We start from the raw sequence: 21,982 nt of genomic DNA, 5'->3' as shown, positions 1-21,982 counted from the left end.
GCATGGCTGTCATTATTTTAAAGAACAAACTGACATTCATGAAATTAAAACTGAGAGAAGCTACACTGCCCATCTAGAACTCACAGTGAGACCACCGTTAAGCAAGGATTTGCATTGACGCCTTTGCAATCATTACCCAATATGACAGCCACACTACAGATGATTAACCTGTTAATCTTCTGTAATGGTGAGGAAGTCTATAAGAAGTTGCCCAAAGTAGCAAATTATGTTTACACAGTGTAAGATAACATTTTGAGAAGTCGTAGATCAAATTAATTTACATCGTGGTGTTCATCATAACAACACTCTCTAAGTGTTGCATCAAAAAGACTGTAGGGATGTGTGGGTCCCTGTTTCCTCACAGCTAAAAATGTGTTGTGGAATAATCTGTCTTGATGGTACATTTCAAGAATTTATTCTTATTTATATCTAGATTTAGTTTATTGTTTGCCAAAATAAGAGGAAATTGGTTTCTTTGATCTTTTTGCAAGCAATTGTCAAGAAAGAGTGAGCGCCACAGATAAAATGCCACTAAATGCGATTTTTTTTGTCAGTGTGAAAAAGTCTTAGATCAAAATGAACCTTACTTACTACTTCCAAATCTCGAATTATTGCTCTGCTCTTCGTGGTCTTTAGAAATAGAATTCAGACCCTCTATAGAGCGATTGTTCTGTAAAGAATGATAAAGTTTAATGTTTGCTTTATGCACATAAAAATGCAAAGCATCAATATTTTGCATCGGAGCAAAGAGTGCCATAGAAGGAAATAAATGTAAATGTGTTACGTCGTGCAAGATGAAATGAGAATGCGGTGGGATGGCTTCTCAGCTCAGATCATTTCTGGTGCCAGATGACAATGTCTCTGTAGTTTTAAAAATCACTTCAATTTCAACCAAATGCCTCTAGCCACATAAACAGTGTGTCTCTGCCACTTTCTATAATGCGTCTATCTGAAAGCGAGATGAAATCAGTAGGGAAAATAGCAAACTCAGCTCTTTTCAGTCTCACTGTATGCCGGCAGGCATCATTGGAAGCACGGTGACCTTTGAGCCCACATCCATTCACTTACTTGGCCAGGAAACACTTGCCAAGTGCGCAATGGGAAGGGGAGAAGCTCGTCTTGTGCTGCAGATCTAGCTCATACTTAGCCCCACATTTGGGTCCTTCTTTCTAATTCAACATGAGGTGAGGCGTTAACCAGCCAATGGCTGATAAGTCACATCTGTCACGCAAAAAGACTCATCCATTCATTCGGTGTGTGCTCCGAATGTCTTGGTGCTGGAGCTCCAGTGTTAAAAGACTGAAGCCTTAGTAGGTGCCTCACTGCAGTGGGGGGAGAGGAGGGACAACAAACAGATAAGCAAAGGACCTGGATGATGCCCCTTGCAGTAGATGCAATGACAAAAATTACACAGCGATGTGAGGGAGACCGACTGAGGAGGGAGACAAGGAAGCCTGTCGTGGCAAGGCACAGTGGACATGAGAGCTGAATGACAGGAGGAATAAGGCATGCAGATGATGAGTTCATGGAGACAGAGCAGCAGAGGTAAGGATGAGAAAGCAGGGAATGAAAAAGAAACTGAGAAGAAAACATAATTGCAGGAGGAGTGGAAAGGGCTGCGTCGAGGCAGGCGGGGCCAACAGCACAAGGCATCGTGGACTCCAGAAATGCTCAAGCTTCACTCCAGATGAAACGAATATTATTGGCTTAAGTTAAGGGTGGGATGTGATCTGATTTAAATACTTTGAGAATCATTTTAGCTGTTATGTGAAAAATGTTTTTAATGCCATATGTGCATCAGTTAAATGGCTGTTTACTTAGGTAAGGGCTGGTAGCTTAACTATGGTCTTAGGATTTTAGAGGGGATAGGATTAGAAATTTTTAGGATATATTTAAAAGTATGATTCGTAGAATGGTTTAGTAGAAAGAAGGTATAGGGGACAAGTCAGAGAAGAAAACCTGGGAGATAATGGTGTGGTGGAGGTTGGTCGAGATGGACTGCCTTGTCTAATGTTGACAGGTGAAATTGTGGGATTTGTCAGGTGAAGGTGTTTTATTTTTTGCTTGTTGTTTTTAATAATTAATGCCCTGTTGTAAAAAAGATATACGTTAAACCAGATTATGTCTTTGGGAAATTTGCACCGGGAAAGCTAGAGAGTGAGAGGAAGCAAGCAGAGCCGACTGAGGTTTCCTGAGTAGCTATAGTCAAGGCCAACAAGTCTGTGGGGGCGTCCACATGAGCAAAATCCAGGGAAGGGCAGAAAATCCGCATCAGAAAGGAAGCCAGTGGAGGAAGGAGGGCTGGGCAGGAGGTGGTCCTTAGAGGGGCCTTCAGTCTTCGTTACTTTCCAGCTCTGGGCAGGTATCTCTACACAAGTATGTTCTCTATCAATATAACTAAAAAGCTGCTCTCTACCAGACCAGGCTAATCACACACATAAGCAGGGACACCACGTGTACAAGTATATGTCAGAAAAAGTCACTGACTTCAAGCTCAGTTTGGGGACAAGCAAAGATAATACACTAAGAATTGTGGAAATTCAAAAGGGTAAACTGAAGACACTAAAACACTGTTTAATACTGGGATTAAACATATTTGGTGCTCAAATAATGAATAAAACATACAAGTTGGCCATTGGAATTTACATTAAGAGAAAATAGAAGCAGCGTTGTGTAAGGTATCAAGTTTGCCACATTTAGGTCTTGCTGTTTATCCCATCTGCATACCATTGGGACTCTCAGTTACTATTTTTATTTGGTTGATCTAACTTTTGTCATTTAAATACAGACTTTAGATCTGTCTACCATCTCACAATCCCTGAGACTCCCGTGTCAGGACCAGAAACACTAGCATTACAGCAAAGGGAGCCAGACGCCTTCAGATCTGTTTCCTTCATCTAAGAGTTGCAGGTTCTGCATGGGTTGCTGTAAGTGGAGACTGAATTTTGCTTCCGGTCCGTCCAGACCCGAGTAATCACACAGAAACTATATTAATTACAACACTGCTCAGCCAATAGCTTAGGCATATTCTTACCTAGCTGTTATATCTTAAATTAACCCATTTCTATTAATATGTCTATAGCCATAAGGCTGTGGCTTACTGGAAAGGTTATGGGCATATTTCTCCTTTGGCAGCTACCTGGCATCCCCCTGACTCTGCCTACTCTCTCTATATATATATCTCTTCCAGACTGTCTATATTCTGTCCTATCATAGGCCAAAGCAGCTTCTTTATTAACCAATGGTAATAAAACATATTCATTGCTTTTGAGGTGTTTCATACTATTTCTAGCATGTAAGACTAGCATTTCTCAAGTGCTAGGTCACTAAAGATTAAGTTAACAAATCTGAATCAACCCCACATTTTAGGGCATGGCATATAGGGAAGCATGATGACATGATCCCTGATTGATTAATCATGCCTAGCTCATAGAAAGCTCTCAGTAAAACATAGCCACAGTTGTGGCAAGAGAGGGAAGACTTAATCCTCACACTGCATATCCATGCTAGTCGTCCAAGATTCTGACGTCACTGTACCCGCTTTGAAAGGTTATTGTGGCAATTAAGCGAGACGTTCCTTAAACATAGTCTGGCACTTGAACCTTCACCATTCTCTTCAGATTTTATTACCTGCTATGTTTTACTGTGGATGGTGTAAGATGTGACAGCTTGAAGAACACTTAGTTGTGGGAAAACCCCTGTTTAATTGGATGTAGCTGATTTTCTATGTTGTTAACTGTCATGCTCGTCAATTTGACGCACCTGGGAAGACAGCGCCACAAATGAAGAGCTGCCTCCATCAGATTGGCCTCTTGGGGTATCTGGGCACTTTCTTGATTGGTAATTGATGTAGGAGGACCCAGTCCACTTTAGGCAGGGCTACCCCTAGTGAGGTGGGCCTGGAATATATAGAAAAGGTAGCTGAGCATAGGTCAAGAGTAGCAAGCCAGTAAACGATGTCCTTCCGTGTTTACTGCTTCAAGATCCTGCCTTGAGTTTCTGACTTGGTTTTTTGGTCATAGTGTTTATTATAGCAATAGGAACCCAGTTAGGACATAATCTGTTGTTTGAAATTCCCTATGAATTGAACACAATGTTAGAAAGATTCTCGGTGGATATGTTTGATGAATGGTAGCAATTAGCCTCTGGCTTGCTCTTAATAAATAGACGTCCTTATTGGTAAAGACCTGTGCTGTTACTACTAAAATATGTGTGATGAGCGAGCACTTCAAGTGGACAGTCTGAACAGAGGCATGCTATACAATAAACTACCCATTATATTCCAAATATTTGTTGTTAAAAGTAATATAAAATCTTATTACTATGTAAATAGATTACCAGTAGATTGAAAGTATTGCTGTTTATTGCTTGTTTATTGTTATAATGGTGTTTTGACCTGTTGGTTTAAACAGATATGCCATTACAATTAATTTTATGATTAATTATAATCATATGTTTATAGTTTCTAATGGCTATCAGAAGATTTCCATCATAGCTTGCAAACTATCTGTATTGCACTCTGCTAGGTGAGGAATTTTTAAGGCCCTTCTGATTGCGTTTGGAGAGTCACAGGACAATTGGGAGATATGTGTATGGATTTTCCATTTCTCCTTTACACATGCACAGTCACTGCCATTGTAACCAGCCCCAGCATGGTAATACATCTATCACATGGGTGGGCTTACCATTGACACACCAGTATCACCCACAGTGCATAGCTAACAGCAACAGCTCCCAGTCTTGGGTGGCAGGTTTTCTTTTGGGCCACTAAATAGCTTCTAAATCATGATGTGGAAACTTATTATTAGTTATGAGTGCTCAGCCTTGTCTTATGCCTGTTCCACTGGCTTTTATAACGTGTTTGAACCTGTTCCTCTTCACCTGTGTCTTGCCTTGGGGCTTTTTGCCTTTCTTTCATTCTGTGCACCCTACTTTTGCTACGTCTTCCATGTCTTGTCCCAGCAGTCTCCTCTCTTTCTCCCTTGTTCTCTCTCCATCCTCTCCTCCTGAGCCCAGATTCCTCCTCCTATTTATTCTCTCTGCCCACCATCCCCACCTCTTCATCTACTGCCTACCTATTGGCTGTTTAGCTTTTTATTAGGCCAGTCGGGTGCTTCAGGCAGGCAAAGCAACACATCTTTATGTCTTTAAGCAAATGCAGCATAAGCAAATGTAATACACCTTTATGTAGTTAAAGCAATATTCTTCAACACAAACAAATGTAACACATCTTTGCCTAATTAAACAAATATTCCACACAGTCTTGGTCATTTCACCCAGAGTATCATGACATTTATCTACAGAATTATTTTCAATGCTCCCCATTCTCCCATTTTCTCCAGTCCCACTAAACATTATCATTTTTTTAAAATTTACTCTGTCTTAACCAGTGAATTGTCTGGATATTTTTGCAGCTGTCAGTTAATAGTTGGCAGCTCTGTTGCATCTAAGTCTTGGGAACAACTAATGGCATTTTTTTTTTATAAACACCGTGTGCAAACTTTTACTGAACTATGTTTTCTGGTGATTTGGGCTGACACCAAAGATACAATACCTGGGTCACATAAGAATAGGCCTGTTTTCTGTTTTTGTAAGAAACCACAGAGCTGTGTTCCAAGAGGGTAAACACATTTTTCAAATTCTTATACATAAAAAAGAGCAGCTGTTGCCACACATGCTCACGAGTTGGTGCTGGCCAGTTTAATGGGTGCACAGGGATGAGGACTGTAGCTTCAGTTTGCATTTCCTTGCTGTCACGTGGTGCCATGCATTTTTATTACGTGTTTGCCTTCTATGGATCACCTTTAGTGAGGTGTCTATTAAGATCTTTGCTCGATTTTTATTAAGTTGTTTGTTCACTTCTCATTGGCGTGGAAGAGACTTTTAAATACATGGAACGGTTTTCTCCAAACGCCTTTCCATATTGCTGACATGAGGCCCAGCCTTCAGCAACTCGGGGATCCAGGGGGATCCACAGAGTCAGCAAAATAATCACTCAACTTGACTTTTCTATCTGAGAAAATAAACTCTGGGGGCTGGCAACTGGGAAAAAACTTAACTCTCCGGGACCAGCAAAAATGGGAAGACACACACACACACACCTCCAACCTGTCCAGATCTCACCTAGGTTACTGAAGAATAGCAAGCCTTCAGCAGGTCAGAGAAACAAAGAGGACATGCAGAACTGACAAACTACTGGACAGACATACAGACGTGAGGACAATTGTGAGAGCCAGTGCTTCGTTCTTCATTTTATTATTATTTCTATTGCTTGTTCTACTTTGTTCATTTTCTTTCTCTTCTTTTACCCTGATGCTTCCCTTTTGCCTTGATATCTTCCCTCTAGCTAACTTTATTTTTTTTTTATCTCATAGCTTATATATCCCAGCAAAATCTCTGAAACAGTGTAAAGATCACAATGTGGTTACATTATGTTTTTTAAATGAATGATTAAAATGAATACAAGTAAAAAGCAACATCTTTTCCATATCCCCTACATGAGTAAATATTGTATGTATTACAGGTGAAAAACAAGTTGTCCCAAGAACCCACAGACATGCATACCCAAGCAACTTTTTATAGATTAACAGAATGTAAGCTTGTAAGGCATTTTTCTCAACTTTCACTGAGAGGCTTCATCTTGTGGTTAAAAAGGAAGGATGAATCACTTTATTATTTATCTCAAAAGGTAATCTTATAAGAAATCTTAAAAGAATCACAAGTCTATACCTTTATATAGGAAAAACAATCAATCAGCTCTACTTTAAATCCTCAGGGTACATACCCACTCATCAACACGTTTTTTAATATATCAGGAATCTGAGGAAGGAAATGGGTACAAGATATTAATCATCACCCTTGATCATCAACCCATGCTAGCAAGAAAAGTATGTCAGCCAGCAATAGCCAGGCTACCATTGTTTCTTGACCTCAACGAGGCCCTCATTCAACTCTGTGCCTTTCTAAACTTTAAATTGTTTCCCAAGATTTTCTACATCAAAGCCATTAACCAAAACACTTTAACATAACCTTACTAACAATGTTTAAATTCTACATGTTTAAATTCTTCCTAAGGGTAGAGGTTGAATCATTAATCAGCAGCAATGCTTGGATAAATTGATCATTTTTATTTTAAGTACCAGTGACACTGCCCAGTGAGGGGTTAGAAACCCCCTGAGAGTTTTGATACAACCCATAGGTTATGAGGGACATGGTTAGCTTGAAGGCAACAATCAGAGCTATGCTTAATAACAGTGTGTATCCTCAGGACACACGTAGTCCTCAGGGCTTACTCACGCATGACTTTGCCAGCTGCTGTCTGTTGGGCCCTTCGCATGACCCCCAACATTGACAAACTTTTGCTCTAAGTCTGTGGCTTGGCTTGTTCTCTAACTCAAACACTGTGGACTTTCTTATATTGGTACAATGTAAACTGGCATTTTAAACTGAAAACAACAATAATGCTCTTTTCAGAATTTGAATCTCAACACTACTTAGGATGAGTTACTTTCTAGTTTATTGTTTTGTTGTAAGACACACTTTTAAAATGCTAGTGTTTGGCCATCTATTCTAGTTTTTTTTATTTGTTTGTTAGTACCTTCTGCTCTAATATTTTATAGCATAAAGCATTTTAAACATTATTCCTAATGAACTAACAGGTGGTGAAGAGTGTAGCACCTGCCCAAACTACCAAAGGAGCAAACACACAAACAGATGCCAAATTAATCTTGTTAATGATCTCATTCTGTGACTGTTAGATGAAAAGCTTGAAAATAATCATGAATTATTTAGGTATCAACAACATCTGATTAATTTATATGAGCTTAGTATTGCTTTTAATAATGTCACCATGCCTAACAATGAAGTATACCATTGACAGCATGCTTTCACAATAGTCCATATAGTTTATGAATCCAGTGGGTGTTTACTGGATATAAGATGATATAAATTTATATCTTTCCATCTCTATCAGGCAGACAGTATATGGAATGGGATGAGTTTTGTTATTTTGACTTTCTGTGTGTGTATGTGGGCAAGCACATTTCGTTATGTGGGTTTGTAGGTCATAGGGCAACCATGGGTATCGGTCCTTGACTCCCACCTTGTCTGAGACAGTCTTGCTTATAGTTTTGCCAAAGTGCTCTGGACAACCTGGCCAGACGCTTCAGGAGACTCTCCTCTTTCTGTCTCCCATCTTGCACAGTAGCACTGGAATTACATAAGTACATTGCCGTGCCTGGCTATATATAGGTTCTGGGGATTTGAACTCAAGTCTTCAGACACACATGCTTCTTCCCTCCCAACCCCAAAAGGGATAATTTTAAATTGCTGATTGTGTACTCAGTATTGAAGCAAAAACATTTTACATAGTGGACAATGAGGACTACTGAGAACTCAAGAACAATGGCAATGGGTTTTTGATCCTACTGCATGTACTGGCTTTATGGGAGCCTAGGCAGTTTGAATGCTCACCTTACTAGACCTGGATGGAGGTGGGTGGTCCTTGGACTTCCCACAGGTCAGGGAACCCTGATTGCTCTTCCGGCTGATGAGGGAGGGGGACTTGATCGGGGGAGGGAGAGGGAAATGGGAGGCGGTGGCAGGGAGGAGGCAGAAATCTTTAATAAATAAATAAATAAAATAAAATAAAAAATGTAAAAAAATTAATGAATTGGTGATACTTTAAATTCTCACTTCATGCACGTTCCCATGTGTAGTAGAAGGGTCAGGCTTTAGGGAATATAAAATGAAGAGCCCTGAGCAGATAAGAATAGGTACTGTCTATCCTATTAAATGGGCCTTTTATGCTGTTCTGACTTTACTTGTAGCTTTTTACAGTAAAGGCAGCCCAGAGATTGCTCCTGTCCAATTTATTTCCACTTGTCCTTAGACCACGTCTACTTGCCTCCCTCCCTTCCTTTCTTCCTAACCAAGCCTGGTAGGCAAAATCTGAAAGAGGAACTGATAATTGACATAGCATGTAATGCCCTGAAAGGGTCACGAGAAAGAGGGTGAGTGGTGAAAACATACATGCAATTTCCATGGGTGCCATTTCTGCTTCTCCTCTGTGCACACTTACACATGGAAAACTCTGGTGTCGATCAGTTACATGCTAGTAAAGTCCCTTGATATCCTTTCTTAAATATTTAATGCAAGTTCCATAGTCTCCACCTGATATGTGAGTTACGCCAGTGGTCTCAAAGCAACTTTTGGAGAAATATTAGTTCATTTACTGACATCTCTACCAGCGAAGACCCAGAGAATGCATGCGGTAGAGAGATCTGCCTATCTCTGTTGTCTTTACATTTACTCTACTCATCCAGCCCTAAAACCACTTCTTGAAATACAACACCTAGGCCAGCAAGATGACTCCATGCGTCCAGCAGAGCTGGACAGCCTGAGTTCCACTTCTGGAACTCACATAGTGGAAGGAGAGAACCAATTCCATAAATTCTCCTCTGACCTTCAAACACATCCTGTTCCACACAAAAGAAATTAATTAAAATGCAACAAAAATTTAAACCACAACAGATATTAACATCACATAATTAGCGTTCAGTGGAGAACACTTTAGGTTAATCACCTAGACATTAGTAAGTTTTCATTCCAACTGAAAAAGAACCACATGATTTTAAAATGTGTTGTGTGTGTGCATGCATGAGCATGTTCATGTAGCACCAACACGTGCACCACAGTGGTTCTGTGGCGGTCAGACAGTCTGGGTTGTTCTTAGGACAGGGTGTCTTCTTCACCCCTACGTACACCAGGACAGCTTGTCTGTGGGCTCACGGGGGTTCTTCTGGCTCCATCTCTCACCTCACTATAGAAGCAAAGAGATTACAGAGGTCTACCCCCAGGTCCAGCTTCATGTGGGTTCTAGGGATCCGAACCATTTCTTTTGCTTTCACAGTAAGCCCTTCATCTTTTGAGCCATCTTGACAGTCCCAAAGCCGTGTTGTGAGAAGATTAAGATAAGAAATACACTTCCTCCAACCCATAGGAGCAGCCCAAACAGTGTACTGTGAGAAACAGAGCTCTAAACATAAAACCATTCCCAAAGTGATTGAGAACTGAGGATACACTACTATGCAGGTAACCTCAATGATAGAGAAGACAGGCTATGAAATCCCCTGTGAAAGATGGATGGAGGGCCACCACTCGGCCCTCAGGGAGCTATTTCTGAAGCAAGGACTCTGACTGACCTGGATGATGTCCTGTGGCTTGCTTCTTCATGACTAATAGCCATGACAAGAGAATGGAATATAATCTTCCTCTATCCCCTCAGCAAGTGTTTCTGAGCCTTTATGGCCTTCTCCGACCTCTCCGTACTTCCTCTTTTCTATGAAATCATAAAGAGCACACATGGACTTGGCGAGACTCTCTAAAGCCCTCTTCTTTGGAGGAGAGGATACACTGTCAGTTTTAATGATACCACTCTCTTTAGTGACAATTCTAAAAAAAAAAAAAACTGTTTACTCAGATCATTAATAAAAACTTAGCATTCATTTTTAAGCTTCTACTGAATGGAAATTCCCAAGAAAGATGGTTTTTGGAAAACAGGAAAAAGAGAATTATATTTTTAAAATTACAGGATTTAATGTCAAGTAAAAAATTCTTACCATGGTGTCTATGAAATTCACTTTTATTGAAAGGTCTCTAGTGAAAATATTTTTTAATTTTTAATATTTATTTTATTTTTTAAAAAGGAAAACAAACTATCTTTTTACATTATACATACCAACCCCAGTTCCCACTTCTTCCCCTCTTCCCATTCCCTCTGCCTTTTCTCCTCCATCCCCAATCCACTCCTCAGAAAGGGTAAGGCACATTGCTTTAGGGAAGGTCCGAGGCCCTCCCTACTATATCTAGGCTGAGCAAGGTATCACTTCAAAGAGAATGAGTTCTAAAACACCACCAGTACATGCAGTAGGGATAAATCCTGGTGCCACTGCCAGTCGCCCCACAATCTGCCCCAGCCATACACTGTCACCCATATTCAGAGGGTCTAGTTTGGTCCTATGCTGGTTCCTTCCCTGTCCATCCGGAATTGGTGAGCTCCCATTAGTTCAGGTAAACTGTTTCAGTGGGTATCCCCGTCATGGTCTTGACCTCTTTGCTCATATTCTCACTCCTCCCATTCTTCCGCTGGACCTTGGGAGCTCAGCCTAGTGCTCCACTCTGGGTCTCTGCCTCTGTTTCCATCAGTTGCTGGATGAAGGTTCTATGGTGACATTTACAACAGTTATCAATCTGACTACATGACAAGACCAGTTTGGACCCCCTCTCCACTATTGCTTAGGGTCTTGGCTGGGGTGATGTTTCTGGATTCGTAGGAATTTCTCTAATGCCAGGTTTCTTGCTAGCCCCATAATGGCTCCCTCGATCAAAATACCTCTTTCCTTGCTCTCCATCTCTGTCCTTCCTCAACTCAACTAACCCCTTACCTCAGGTTCTCTTTCTCCCTCCTCTTCTCCTCTCCTCCTCCCCTACTGCCTTCACTTCCCCCCATCCCCATGCTCCCAATTTTGTCAGGAGATCTTGTCTATTTCCCCTTCCTATAGGGGATCTATATATGTTTTTCTTAGGGTTCACCTTGTTACTTAGCTTCTCTAGGGTTGTGAACAATAGGCTTGTTATCCTTTGCTGTTAGTATCCATTTATGAGTGAGTACATACTGTGTTTGTCTTTCTGGGTCTGAGTTATCTTACTCAGGATGTTTTTTTCTACTTCTATCCATTTGCATGCAAATTTCAAGATATCATTGTTTTGTTTTGTTTTTTACCTCTGAGTAGTGTCAGTGTACCACATTTTAAAATCCATTCTTCATTTGAAGGACATCTAGGTTGCTTCCGGGTTCTGGCTATCACAAATAATGCTGTTATGAACATAGTTGAACAAATGTCCTTGTAGTATTATTGAGCATCCTTTGGGTGTATGCCTAAGAGTGGTATTGCTGGGTCCTGAGGTAGGTTGATGCCCAATTTTCTGAAAAATCACCATACTGATGTCCATTGTGCTTGTACAAGTTTGCATCCCCACCAGCAATGGCAGAGTGTTCCCCTTACCCCACATTCTCTTCAGCAAAAGCAATCATTGGTGGTTTTGATCTTAACCATTCTGACTGGTGTAAGATTTTTTAAAAATGGCAACTACATTATAAATCAATTTTCACATGAACTATTTTATTTATTATTTATTCACATACTAGTATGTGAAGTGTGATGTTATTACCTCCTTAATTTCTTCTCTTAACAACCTCTCCCCCTCTGTATTTTGTATTTCTCTCTCCCTCCCTCCCTCCCTCCCTCCCTCCCTCCCTTCCTCCCTCCCTCCATACCTTTCTTCATTCTTTGCCTCCTTTCATCAGGTAACTCAAGAATATTGTCATGTGTACTATAAGCATAGCAATAAATAGAAACTGGCTTATTTTGGCCAGATATTTAAGAATGAGATTGTAGTGATAGAAGAGAATGAACAAAAAGAACTAAGGAGAACAAAAAAGTAAAGATATTTAAAAGATAAATGTGGCAGAGAGCTAAACAAGAGGACCCCGACTGGTCCAGTCAGTGTTTCTCAAGGTCTGGTTGCTGAAAGAGGCAGGACCTCCATTCAAATCTATGTCTCCTGTCACTGTGTGATGTTTCCACCCATTCTTTGGTTTTAACAGATACTTTTAACTGTAGAGAACAATGGAGAATTTAAAACCATGCTCTGCTTGTATTTATTTGGTATTTATTAGGCTCATGTCCAGTTCAGCTATAAACAAAAACACATGACTGAGATCCTCAAAGCCTGGTTCCAAGGAGGCAGCCCCCAGGGTCCCACCTAAGAAAATCAGAAGTATGAATGAGTTGCTTCATGAGAGTAAGACTATCGCAGTAGGAACCAGCGGGGTTTGACATAGGCAGCCCAGGGCCATGCATTTTCACAAGTCTAGAAGATCAATACAGCTTGATTCTGTCTTTCCCTAAAACTTGAATAATTATCCACAGCTCAGTGAATTTAACATATTAGGGAAATTGACTATGTTTGTCTAGAGAGTGTAGATTCTGTTTATTCTTGTAACACAGTATGAGATTATTTGTGTTTTAACTTATCATCAATAATAGTCCCTCACTTATGTATGTGCCCATAGCAGTTCTTTATTCTCAAGACACCAGGAAAGAGCGGAAGACGGAAACGTGTAAGGAAGCCTGTGATTTTGCTTTTTAGGGTCCGAACAGAGATGTTGAGTAAGTTAAAAGGTGATGATGGAGCAGAAGGTGAGGGCTGCCTCTCCTCTGAAAGTGTGAGCACCTGCGTCTGGTCAGATTTCTTGCTTGTTGAAATGTAGATTTTTGGGCTCAGCCCAAGGCCTCTGGATCCTGGTCCTTTGGGGTCAAAGGGAGAGTCGAGATGACTGTGTAGCTGTTGGACAATGATTTTTTATGTCCTGTAGGCATTGAGAGTCATGGACTGTCTATGGGAGCTGACAGGCTTAAGGGTCCCTTTTGAGGCCCCTCCTCATTTTCTGGGATGCTCAGAGGTCCTTTTCCAAGAAGGTAGCATCAGCATGCCTCCTGGAAATTGATGAGATTCTTTGTACAAGGCCTTGTAAGACTGGGAGGAAGGGATTTAAATCAATGTAGGGCAGCCCATTGTGCTGAGACCGGCAGGAAGATTTTTAACATACTCTTACCTGTCCATTTCTTACCCGTCCAGTTCTTACCCATTAGCATCTAGGCTCCTTTCATGTCTTTGTTTTGCTGGGGGAAAGGAGAGCACTTGTTTTTGCTTCTTTTCTTTCAAGTCACATCCCTATGATGTGAGTATTTATAGTCCCATAGACACAAGGAAGATGAGTAAGAAAAACCCGTGTTTTCCACGCTTCCTTGAGGATCTGGGCAGGGATGTCAGGTCAACAGAGAAGAGCCCATCAATCCTTTGTTTGTCTCTGAGGATGAGCCTTTCATCATCCATGGTGCCATCTAAATAGCTTTTCTTAAAGAATAAAGCATGTTATCAGGACCAAGAAGCAGTTTCTAATTGTTGACTCTTGAACGGACTCATGTGGTATTTAAAAGTATCAAATAAAAGAGAAAATTTGGAGGCTTCCATCGCCTATGCTAGGCCTTAGAGTCCTGCAGGGACATACATTTTATGATACATCTATAAAATGGCAGAAGTACAAGCTCATGGTGCAATATTCAAGCAATACAAATATATCATATCAAAAATGGAAGCTACAGCTTCCAGCTGAATTCTATTCTCCCAAATCATCATGCACATGTCTAATTTATACCATTACATGTATACATATCCACACATTAGCAGGCTATATAAATGAAAGAATGAAAACAACAGCTTTAAAAAAAATAGAAGTAATTTCTTAGCTTAGATAATCATCTTGGGGTGAGGTATGCTCCCTGCATAAATGGCAGGATCCAGGGACTTCTACAGGACAGCCTCTTTCTCCTTCATCTCTCTTTTATCTTTAGGCCACGCCCCCTCCTGTGCAGGTGCCTCCAGCTTCACACAGCCTGAAGATTTCTTAATGTCCTGGAAACTGCATATTTGTATTTATTCCAGATTGATAACAAATATCTCTATCACCCCAAGCAGGACAATGCAAAGTGAAGTCTAACTCTTAACCTTTGGAACTTATACGTAGTTGCTTGATGCAGGCGAGGAAAATTTAGGTTGCCAGTGGAATTAAAAGAGGGATAAAATGCATTGAGTGGGTAGGCCCAAAGTGATCAGCGGACACATTATAAGTCAAAGGGGTGGGGGAGCAAAGCAGGAGAAAACTTGATGCTGAAAGCGGGAAAAGGAAACTGATGGGAGTGGAGCTCAGCCAGTGGCCGTTACCAAACTTGAAGGAGCCCAGCGCTACAGAGTATACAATCTAAAAGCCAGAAAGGGCAAGGGGATGGAGTCCATACTATTTCTAAACCTTAGCATGGGTAATATGACAGAGACTGGAGAAATCACTGGCAGAGTGGGCTGCTTCTTGGCCACCAGAAGATGTGTCTGGGGCCTAACCCTGTGAATATGACTTGGTTTGCAAATGAAGCCTTTGCATGGGTGATTATGTTAAAGCTCTCAGGATTAGCGCCTCCTGGATGTATGGGAGCTTCTGAATCTATCCCGTGGAGATTCATTTTCCTAAGACTTAGAACGGAAGACGTATAGACAGCAGGGAGGCCGTGTGAGGATATACAGAGACTGGAGTGGCACATCTACAAGCCAAGTGAAAGCCGTCTGGCAGCCTCAGAGGTTGGGTGACAGAGATGGAACAGATTCTCCTTGATGCCTCTGATTCTGGTACCTAATCCCTAGAATTATCACCGGAGAAATTTCTGTTGTTTGAAGACACCCACTTTGTGGGCATTGGTTGTGGCAGCCCTAGGAAACTGAAACAACAGGTTTTGTTTGCTTCTTCTGCACCTTCTCATTTGACTGTAGCCAAACGCAGACACCCAAGGAGACAGACGTGCTGGGTTCACCCACCTGAAGTCCTGCAGCACACGGCGTCGATTTCTAGCTTGCATGGAATTTGTGGATTTTATTTTATCGTGCCAGCTTTGTTTGAACAAATGACAAAATTAGTTTACACCTCAAAGATATTGTGCATGCACCCCCAAGAGAAGCATGGATGAAAGATGGGGCAAGAGCTGAGGAGATAAACAAAGTGGGGGCTGGATGGATTCTCCTCTCTGACAGCCCAATGTGATAAAGAACTTCAGAAGTTATGCATGGAGAGAAATGGCTAAACATCCAAAGGAAGGGCCCAATAAAGGACGGATAGGAGGGAGAGAGGACAGGAAAAGAAAACTGGCAAAGAAAGTCACATCCACCATGCTTATGGTGATTAAGAGCCTTTGAAAGCCCAGCAGAACACTTTGCTAAACTTAAGCCTTTTATATTTAATTCATAAGCACCGCTGAATGTGCCTAGTATTGGCTACACACTGGTCCCCTTCCTACTGACACTTCCCCCACCGCTGCTGCCGCAAGTCACATGGCTGAAATTCAGTGAACATTTTCCCTATTAGTTCGCTCAGCTCTGATCTTCAATTGTTGTCAGAAGTGCACAGGTGTGCTTATTACACGCGACTTTTCCTCACCTGGCTGGCTTCTTCTATGTATGGCTCCCCAGGGAGCGGGAAAGCTCATAGAAATGAGCAGCTGGGTCTTCACGGTGGTAGGGAAAGACCAACAGGTGCCTAGTTGCCTGTTCTCAGAAGACATGATATATCACAGCTTTAAACTGGCTGGGAGGCCGAGCAAGCTGTGGGAGGTCATGAAAATGGACCCATTCGGAGAAAGCGCTACCCTGCAGCCAAGGGGGAGCCCCGCCCCTTTAGCGTTTGAATCTCCAGCACCTGGCCACTGCCAAGCATGCTTCTGAATTCTCTTATTGCCTGGAAAGATAATCTCTCATTCAAGGTCCCCTGTAAATTCTATGGAGGAATGTGCGGAGCTGTGAGGGCTGATCAGACTGAATTGAAGGAAGTGTTGTATGTTTTGAGAGTGAAGCTATCCAAATAGGCAGACCGTGGAGTGAGCATGCTTACCGGGACAGGGTTAACAGGAACTGGATCACCGTGGAACCGCAGGTTATAAAATCTGCCTTGCTCATTTTCGTATTTCCCAGCGGAGGAATAGCCTCCTCCTCATCCCAGGGCCTAAGGGCCTAGCCCTTGAGAGTGTCTCCTGTGCCCCTGCTATCGGTGCTTACACTGATCATGGGGCAGGCTCTTGGCAGGCCTTTAAGGCTTCCCGGGTAAGGCCTGTAATCCAATGTTTGATAGCTTCCCTCTGTTACAGAGATAACTGTTGTCAGGATTCACGCGTGGCAGGCCCGGTGCTTTGGGTTGCTGCTGTTCTGCACTGAGCCCCACAGTCATGGGAATGCAGGTGCACTCCAATACTTGAACTGCATGGTTGAGTGGATTGAGGGTGTGGGATTCTAGAAAAAAAAAACAAAAACAAACCTGTTTGGTTATTTTCCAGCAATTCTCCTTTCTTCGCTTTCTTTGTCCTTGCTCTTCTGTCTTTTCAGTTCCGCACTTTGCTTCCAGCGCTCCAAACCTCCATGAATATGTCAGACTCCAGGATATGTCAGACTCAGCCATTTCTCGTTACTGCCCTGCTGCTGTCTACATCTCCTCGTTATCTAAAGACCCCCTTGTGCTTCAGAGATTAAATCTCACTCTTGTCCTTGTCCTCCCCACTTTCCTTAATTAGATAATATCGGAGACAACATTGACGATGGGAGGTGCGGTCTCAGTGTTAATGGGTTGTTATAATTGTTGTCATAAAGTGTTGGTTGCGCCCTAATCAGCTTCTTTTCTCTTATTCTTTCTCTCTCCTCGTTGGGTGGGTGTGGATAATGAAAGTCTTTCCTTAAATGGAAAAAGAATCAGGGCAGAGCGAAGCTCTTTCCCTAAGTTGACTGTTAATTGAAATCGGAGCATATCCAAGTATTGGAGCCTGAGAAAAATGACACAGAAAGTTGAGTTATGTTAGTATATGTTAGGGAATGTCAGGGCCTTGGAGACTTTTTAATGAGTTTATTAGCAAATCAACTCAAAAATCATTATGCAGATTTCAGATACTTCAGAAAGGCATATAAAGCCCTACAGGTATTTATATCTTCCAAATTTTGTGTGTATATGTGTATATATGCACTGTGTTAATGTTTCTGCAGACAGAAGAAAACTTGGCCTAATCATAGAAATCTCCTAAACTGGTTTTCAATTCAGTACATTTGTCTCAGTTAGGGTTTCTACTGCTGTGAAGAGAGACCATGGCCATGGCAACTCTTATAAAGGACAACACTATTTGGGACTGGATTACAGTCCAGAGGTTTAGTCCAAAATTATCATGGAAGAAAACCTGCAGGCAGACATGGAGCTGAAGAGGTAGCCAAGCATCCTATGTCTGGCTCAGCAGGCAGCAGGAAGAGAGAGTGACATTGGGCCTGACTTGAGCATCTGAAACCTTAAAGCCCACCACCAGTGACATACTTCCTCCACAAGGCCACACCAACAAGGTCACACCCCCCTAATAATGCCTGCCACTCCCTGTGGGACTCTGGGGGCCATTTTCATTTAAACCACCATCACATTCTCAACACTTAAATGATTTTTTTTCCTTTACATCCTTTGGATCATAGGGCTACCTCCTATATAGGCTAATCATAACTTAATCCCCCTCAGTGAATTTTAGTTGATTTTTAATCAACTAAATTAGTCCCAGCAATGAATATGCAAGTATGAATAGTTCTATAATCATCATCATTTTGGGGCATCCCTGCTTATTTTTATTCATAAAAATCTAAAGTTAAATTTATTGGTTTGTAGGAATACATGTTGAGAACTCACAAAGATAGCCAGAAGACTGCATGGAATCACACCGTTGATTTTGAAAAGACATTGCTGGTTGAGGTGCCTCTCCTCTGAAAACCACTCACTTTTGATAGATGACATTACGCTGCCTTCTTGGCTTAGTATGCTTTGGAAATGCCAATGTGGGTTTTTTTGTGGGATTCTACAGATGTTCAGAACTTCCTGTGACTTATTGGTAAGGTCCTGTAGCCTTAGGGCATCAGAAAAAAACAAAATCGAGATCTCTACCTTTGAAGAATGGGTCTCTAGAAGTATTAGCCTGGTGTTAACATAAATTAGAAGTGAGACCATAAAGGGGAAGAGAGAGCAGTAGTGCTGACTTACTGCTGCCCAGCAGCAGACTTGGGACCAACAAGTCACCTTTAGTACATAGCAGAGAAATTTAACCAGCAGGTAACCTAGATTCACTTTTGCCTGCTTGAAGTCAAGAGACTATGACCATGGCCCTCCCCGATACATTAGAGTGCAGTGTAGCTTCTCAGATGCAATGTCTGAGCAGTGAGGAAGCACCTTAGCCCTTTGATACTCTTGTCCTTGTCCTTAGTTCTCAAAATTTGCTATGCAGCCAACTTTGCAGTCATTTGAAAGCAACTTTTCTCTTGTTTTACACATGGCTCATGTTTTCATTAGAACCCTTGGTATATTAAAATATTTCTCTCTTTACTTAAGATATATATATATATATATATATTTCCTGAAAATATATATAATATATATAGTATATAATACACACACACACACACACACAAACCTTTGGATGAGATGTTATTCAGTCTGCCTTAAAAAAATTCTTCCCGCTCTCTTCCTGTTCTCCATCATGTCGCAAGATCAAGGTGAAAAGGAGAACCCCATGCGGGAACTTCGCATCCGCAAGCTCTGCCTCAATATCTGTGTTGGGGAGAGCGGGGACAGACTGACCCGGGCAGCCAAGGTGTTGGAGCAGCTCACAGGCCAGACACCTGTCTTTTCCAAAGCTAGGTACACCGTGAGGTCCTTCGGCATCAGGAGAAATGAAAAGATTGCTGTTCATTGTACTGTCCGTGGAGCCAAGGCAGAAGAGATTCTGGAGAAAGGCCTGAAGGTGCGGGAGTATGAGTTGCGGAAAAATAACTTCTCAGATACTGGGAACTTCGGCTTTGGGATTCAAGAACACATTGACCTGGGCATCAAATATGACCCAAGCATTGGGATCTACGGCCTGGACTTCTATGTGGTGCTGGGCAGGCCAGGTTTCAGCATCGCAGACAAGAAGCGCAGGACAGGCTGCATTGGGGCCAAACACAGAATCAGCAAAGAGGAAGCCATGCGCTGGTTCCAGCAGAAGTACGATGGGATCATCCTTCCTGGCAAATAAATTTTATCCAAAAGGCCAATAAAATTTTTCTCAGAAAAAAAAAAAAAATTCTTCCCATAAATCAAGACCTGATTTGGGAGAAGGTCATATTCTGACTCAAAGGAAACATAACCTGTGAGCCTAGAAATGAGCTACGTCCATATGGTATGGACTAAATTCCTAATCATTTTGAATCTCTAGATCTGGGTGTATTGCAAGCCAAGCTTAAGATTCAAAAACTCATATTTGCATTTTTTTAGCAAAGGCAAAAGTGTTACAGGCACGGAAAGACAGCCTTAGAGCCAATCTCAACTGTAAACCTCAACTTCTGTCCCTGTTTATCAAGGGAGTATTCATGCTTATTTGGAGAATCATTGTGTTGTCAAATTCATGCTCAACAGATCCTGAACTTGAACTTGACCTCAGTGGATAATCATGAAGAAAATCTTAAGAATTGGATAAAATCATTCATTAAATAAGTTTCTATGGGAAAACATAAGAGGGGGTAGACAATGAAATAGTATCTTCTTTTGCTATGCATGGTACCACAAAAACACATGCCACTTCATAAATTTAATTTTAAATGATTACACCAAAAAAGGCCTTCAATTCTTTAGAAATACATGGCAGATGACAATAATTTCTCCTCTGCCTTTGGGCATTCACTGTATCATGCATGTACAAACACACAGACAAAATAATATGTGTAGCAGTTGTCTCAAGGAGTCTCAGAACTTAGGGAGGTTCTATAAGCCAATGGACACATACAATATCAATGCCAAAGTACCTTGGAATCACCCACATCCCTGATCATGGACCCACCACACACACATCTTTTCTTTAGGAAAGACCAGAGAGATGAAGGGAGAATGAAGGTAGACTTCATAAGAAGCATATCTGTGGTTGATAAGTCTTTCTCATTTCTAGTGTCCTCTAAATACTATGCTACTGGTGCCAGTTTTGAGACCCCTGAGTTCTAATTCCAAATATCCAAGCAGAGAGCAGGCACACATTGACCCCTGGTGCTCACAACCTGGGTTTTTAAGGATTCTATGTCTCAGATTTCAGAGTCTACATGGTAGGCAGAGAAGTCTGACTTAGGCAAGAAAGAAAGAGAAGATTGACCACTTAGCATTGGATAACATGTCAGGGGGCTTGCAATGGAAAAGGGTGATTTACCCTTTATCAGCAACTACTAATTACCCATAGCTCTTCACCTAAAGGTGGGGCCTGGTGAGATTTTTCCATCCATGTTGGCATAGCAACTGGAGTTGTCAATTTTTAGGTCGAAATATAATGAGACTATGCATTTAAGAGGGAAGGGCACAGAAGAAGTTGGGGGAGGAGAGATACCAAAGATATAAGGTTATTAAAAAGAAATAAGATAAAATAAAAATAATTGAATAGAACAAAGAAGCAGATTTGTCTCCATTTGTAAAGATGAGACCATGCAGCACTTTCTTTAGGGTTAAATAAGCATAGTTTTGATAACCGGTAACTATTGAGTCCCTACCTTGAGGGGAGCCCTCTGAGAAGAACCCACAGGTGTGGAAGGTTGGCCACACAATGTAGACCTGAAGCTGAGCGGGGAATCCTGCCACCCTTCTTTCTCTCTTTTCCCCTTCTGTTCCCCTCTACACTGATGGCATTTTATACCCTCGTGATTTTCATTTTTGACACTGTCAGTCATTCTTGGTTAATAAATGGCATGGCTTTCCTCAAGTTGTCTGGATTAATGTGTTCCATTTCCATTACAATATGTTTTCCCAAAGGTGAATGAGCAGAATTTGTTATGGAAAAGTCAAAAATACACCCTAAGCCCAAGAACTGCCATGATTCAATTTGTCTCTTTAATTATGGTGCGTGCACACTCAGGTTCTTGCTAGCTGTTGTTTTTCTGACTGGAATGCAGTGTACGATATGCAATGACTTCTTTAGTAAATACTGTCAGAGCTTGCACTGGGCTTACACCGAGCAGTGCAAAAAAGGGGCTGCTACACAAACCAGGCACAGAGCTCAAAATGTGGCAGGCTAGAGACTGAGAAAGATAGCGAGAGAAAGAGCAACCTATATGAGAGAGGTGGGCGTAAGGAGGGTGGCATTTAGAGGGGAAAAAGACATCTCCTCGCTTTAGAGGCCAGAGATAGTTTCCTGAAGATGGCAGCTAAAGAATATGTCCATGACAGACATGGATAATCTGCCCTAGATAGGACCAAAAGTCAAGAATGAAAGATGCCTCCGTTGTGCACCCATAGGCC

The 21,982-nt window shown here is 41.6% G+C and overlaps 2 protein-coding genes across 4 annotated transcripts in view; both read left to right on the top strand.

Moving 5' to 3' along the window:
* Positions 1–21,982, top strand: part of Synpr (synaptoporin) — a 317,060-nt gene that overhangs the window by 208,777 nt on the left and 86,301 nt on the right. The window lies entirely within an intron of this gene.
* On the top strand, positions 19,194–19,793 carry LOC121455265 (60S ribosomal protein L11). Its single transcript, XM_041662904.1, has one exon. It carries the CDS (start codon positions 19,209–19,211, stop codon positions 19,743–19,745), a length of 537 nt encoding a protein of 178 aa, XP_041518838.1. The 5' UTR covers positions 19,194–19,208; the 3' UTR covers positions 19,746–19,793.

This window comes from Microtus oregoni, unplaced genomic scaffold (genome assembly GCF_018167655.1).
Source record: "Microtus oregoni isolate MIOR12 unplaced genomic scaffold, Mior012 000013F_ref0000133, whole genome shotgun sequence".
Classification (NCBI taxonomy): domain Eukaryota; kingdom Metazoa; phylum Chordata; class Mammalia; order Rodentia; family Cricetidae; genus Microtus; species Microtus oregoni.
The sequence above is the reverse complement of the archived record's forward strand: the minus strand, read 5'-3'. Positions and strand labels throughout refer to the sequence as shown.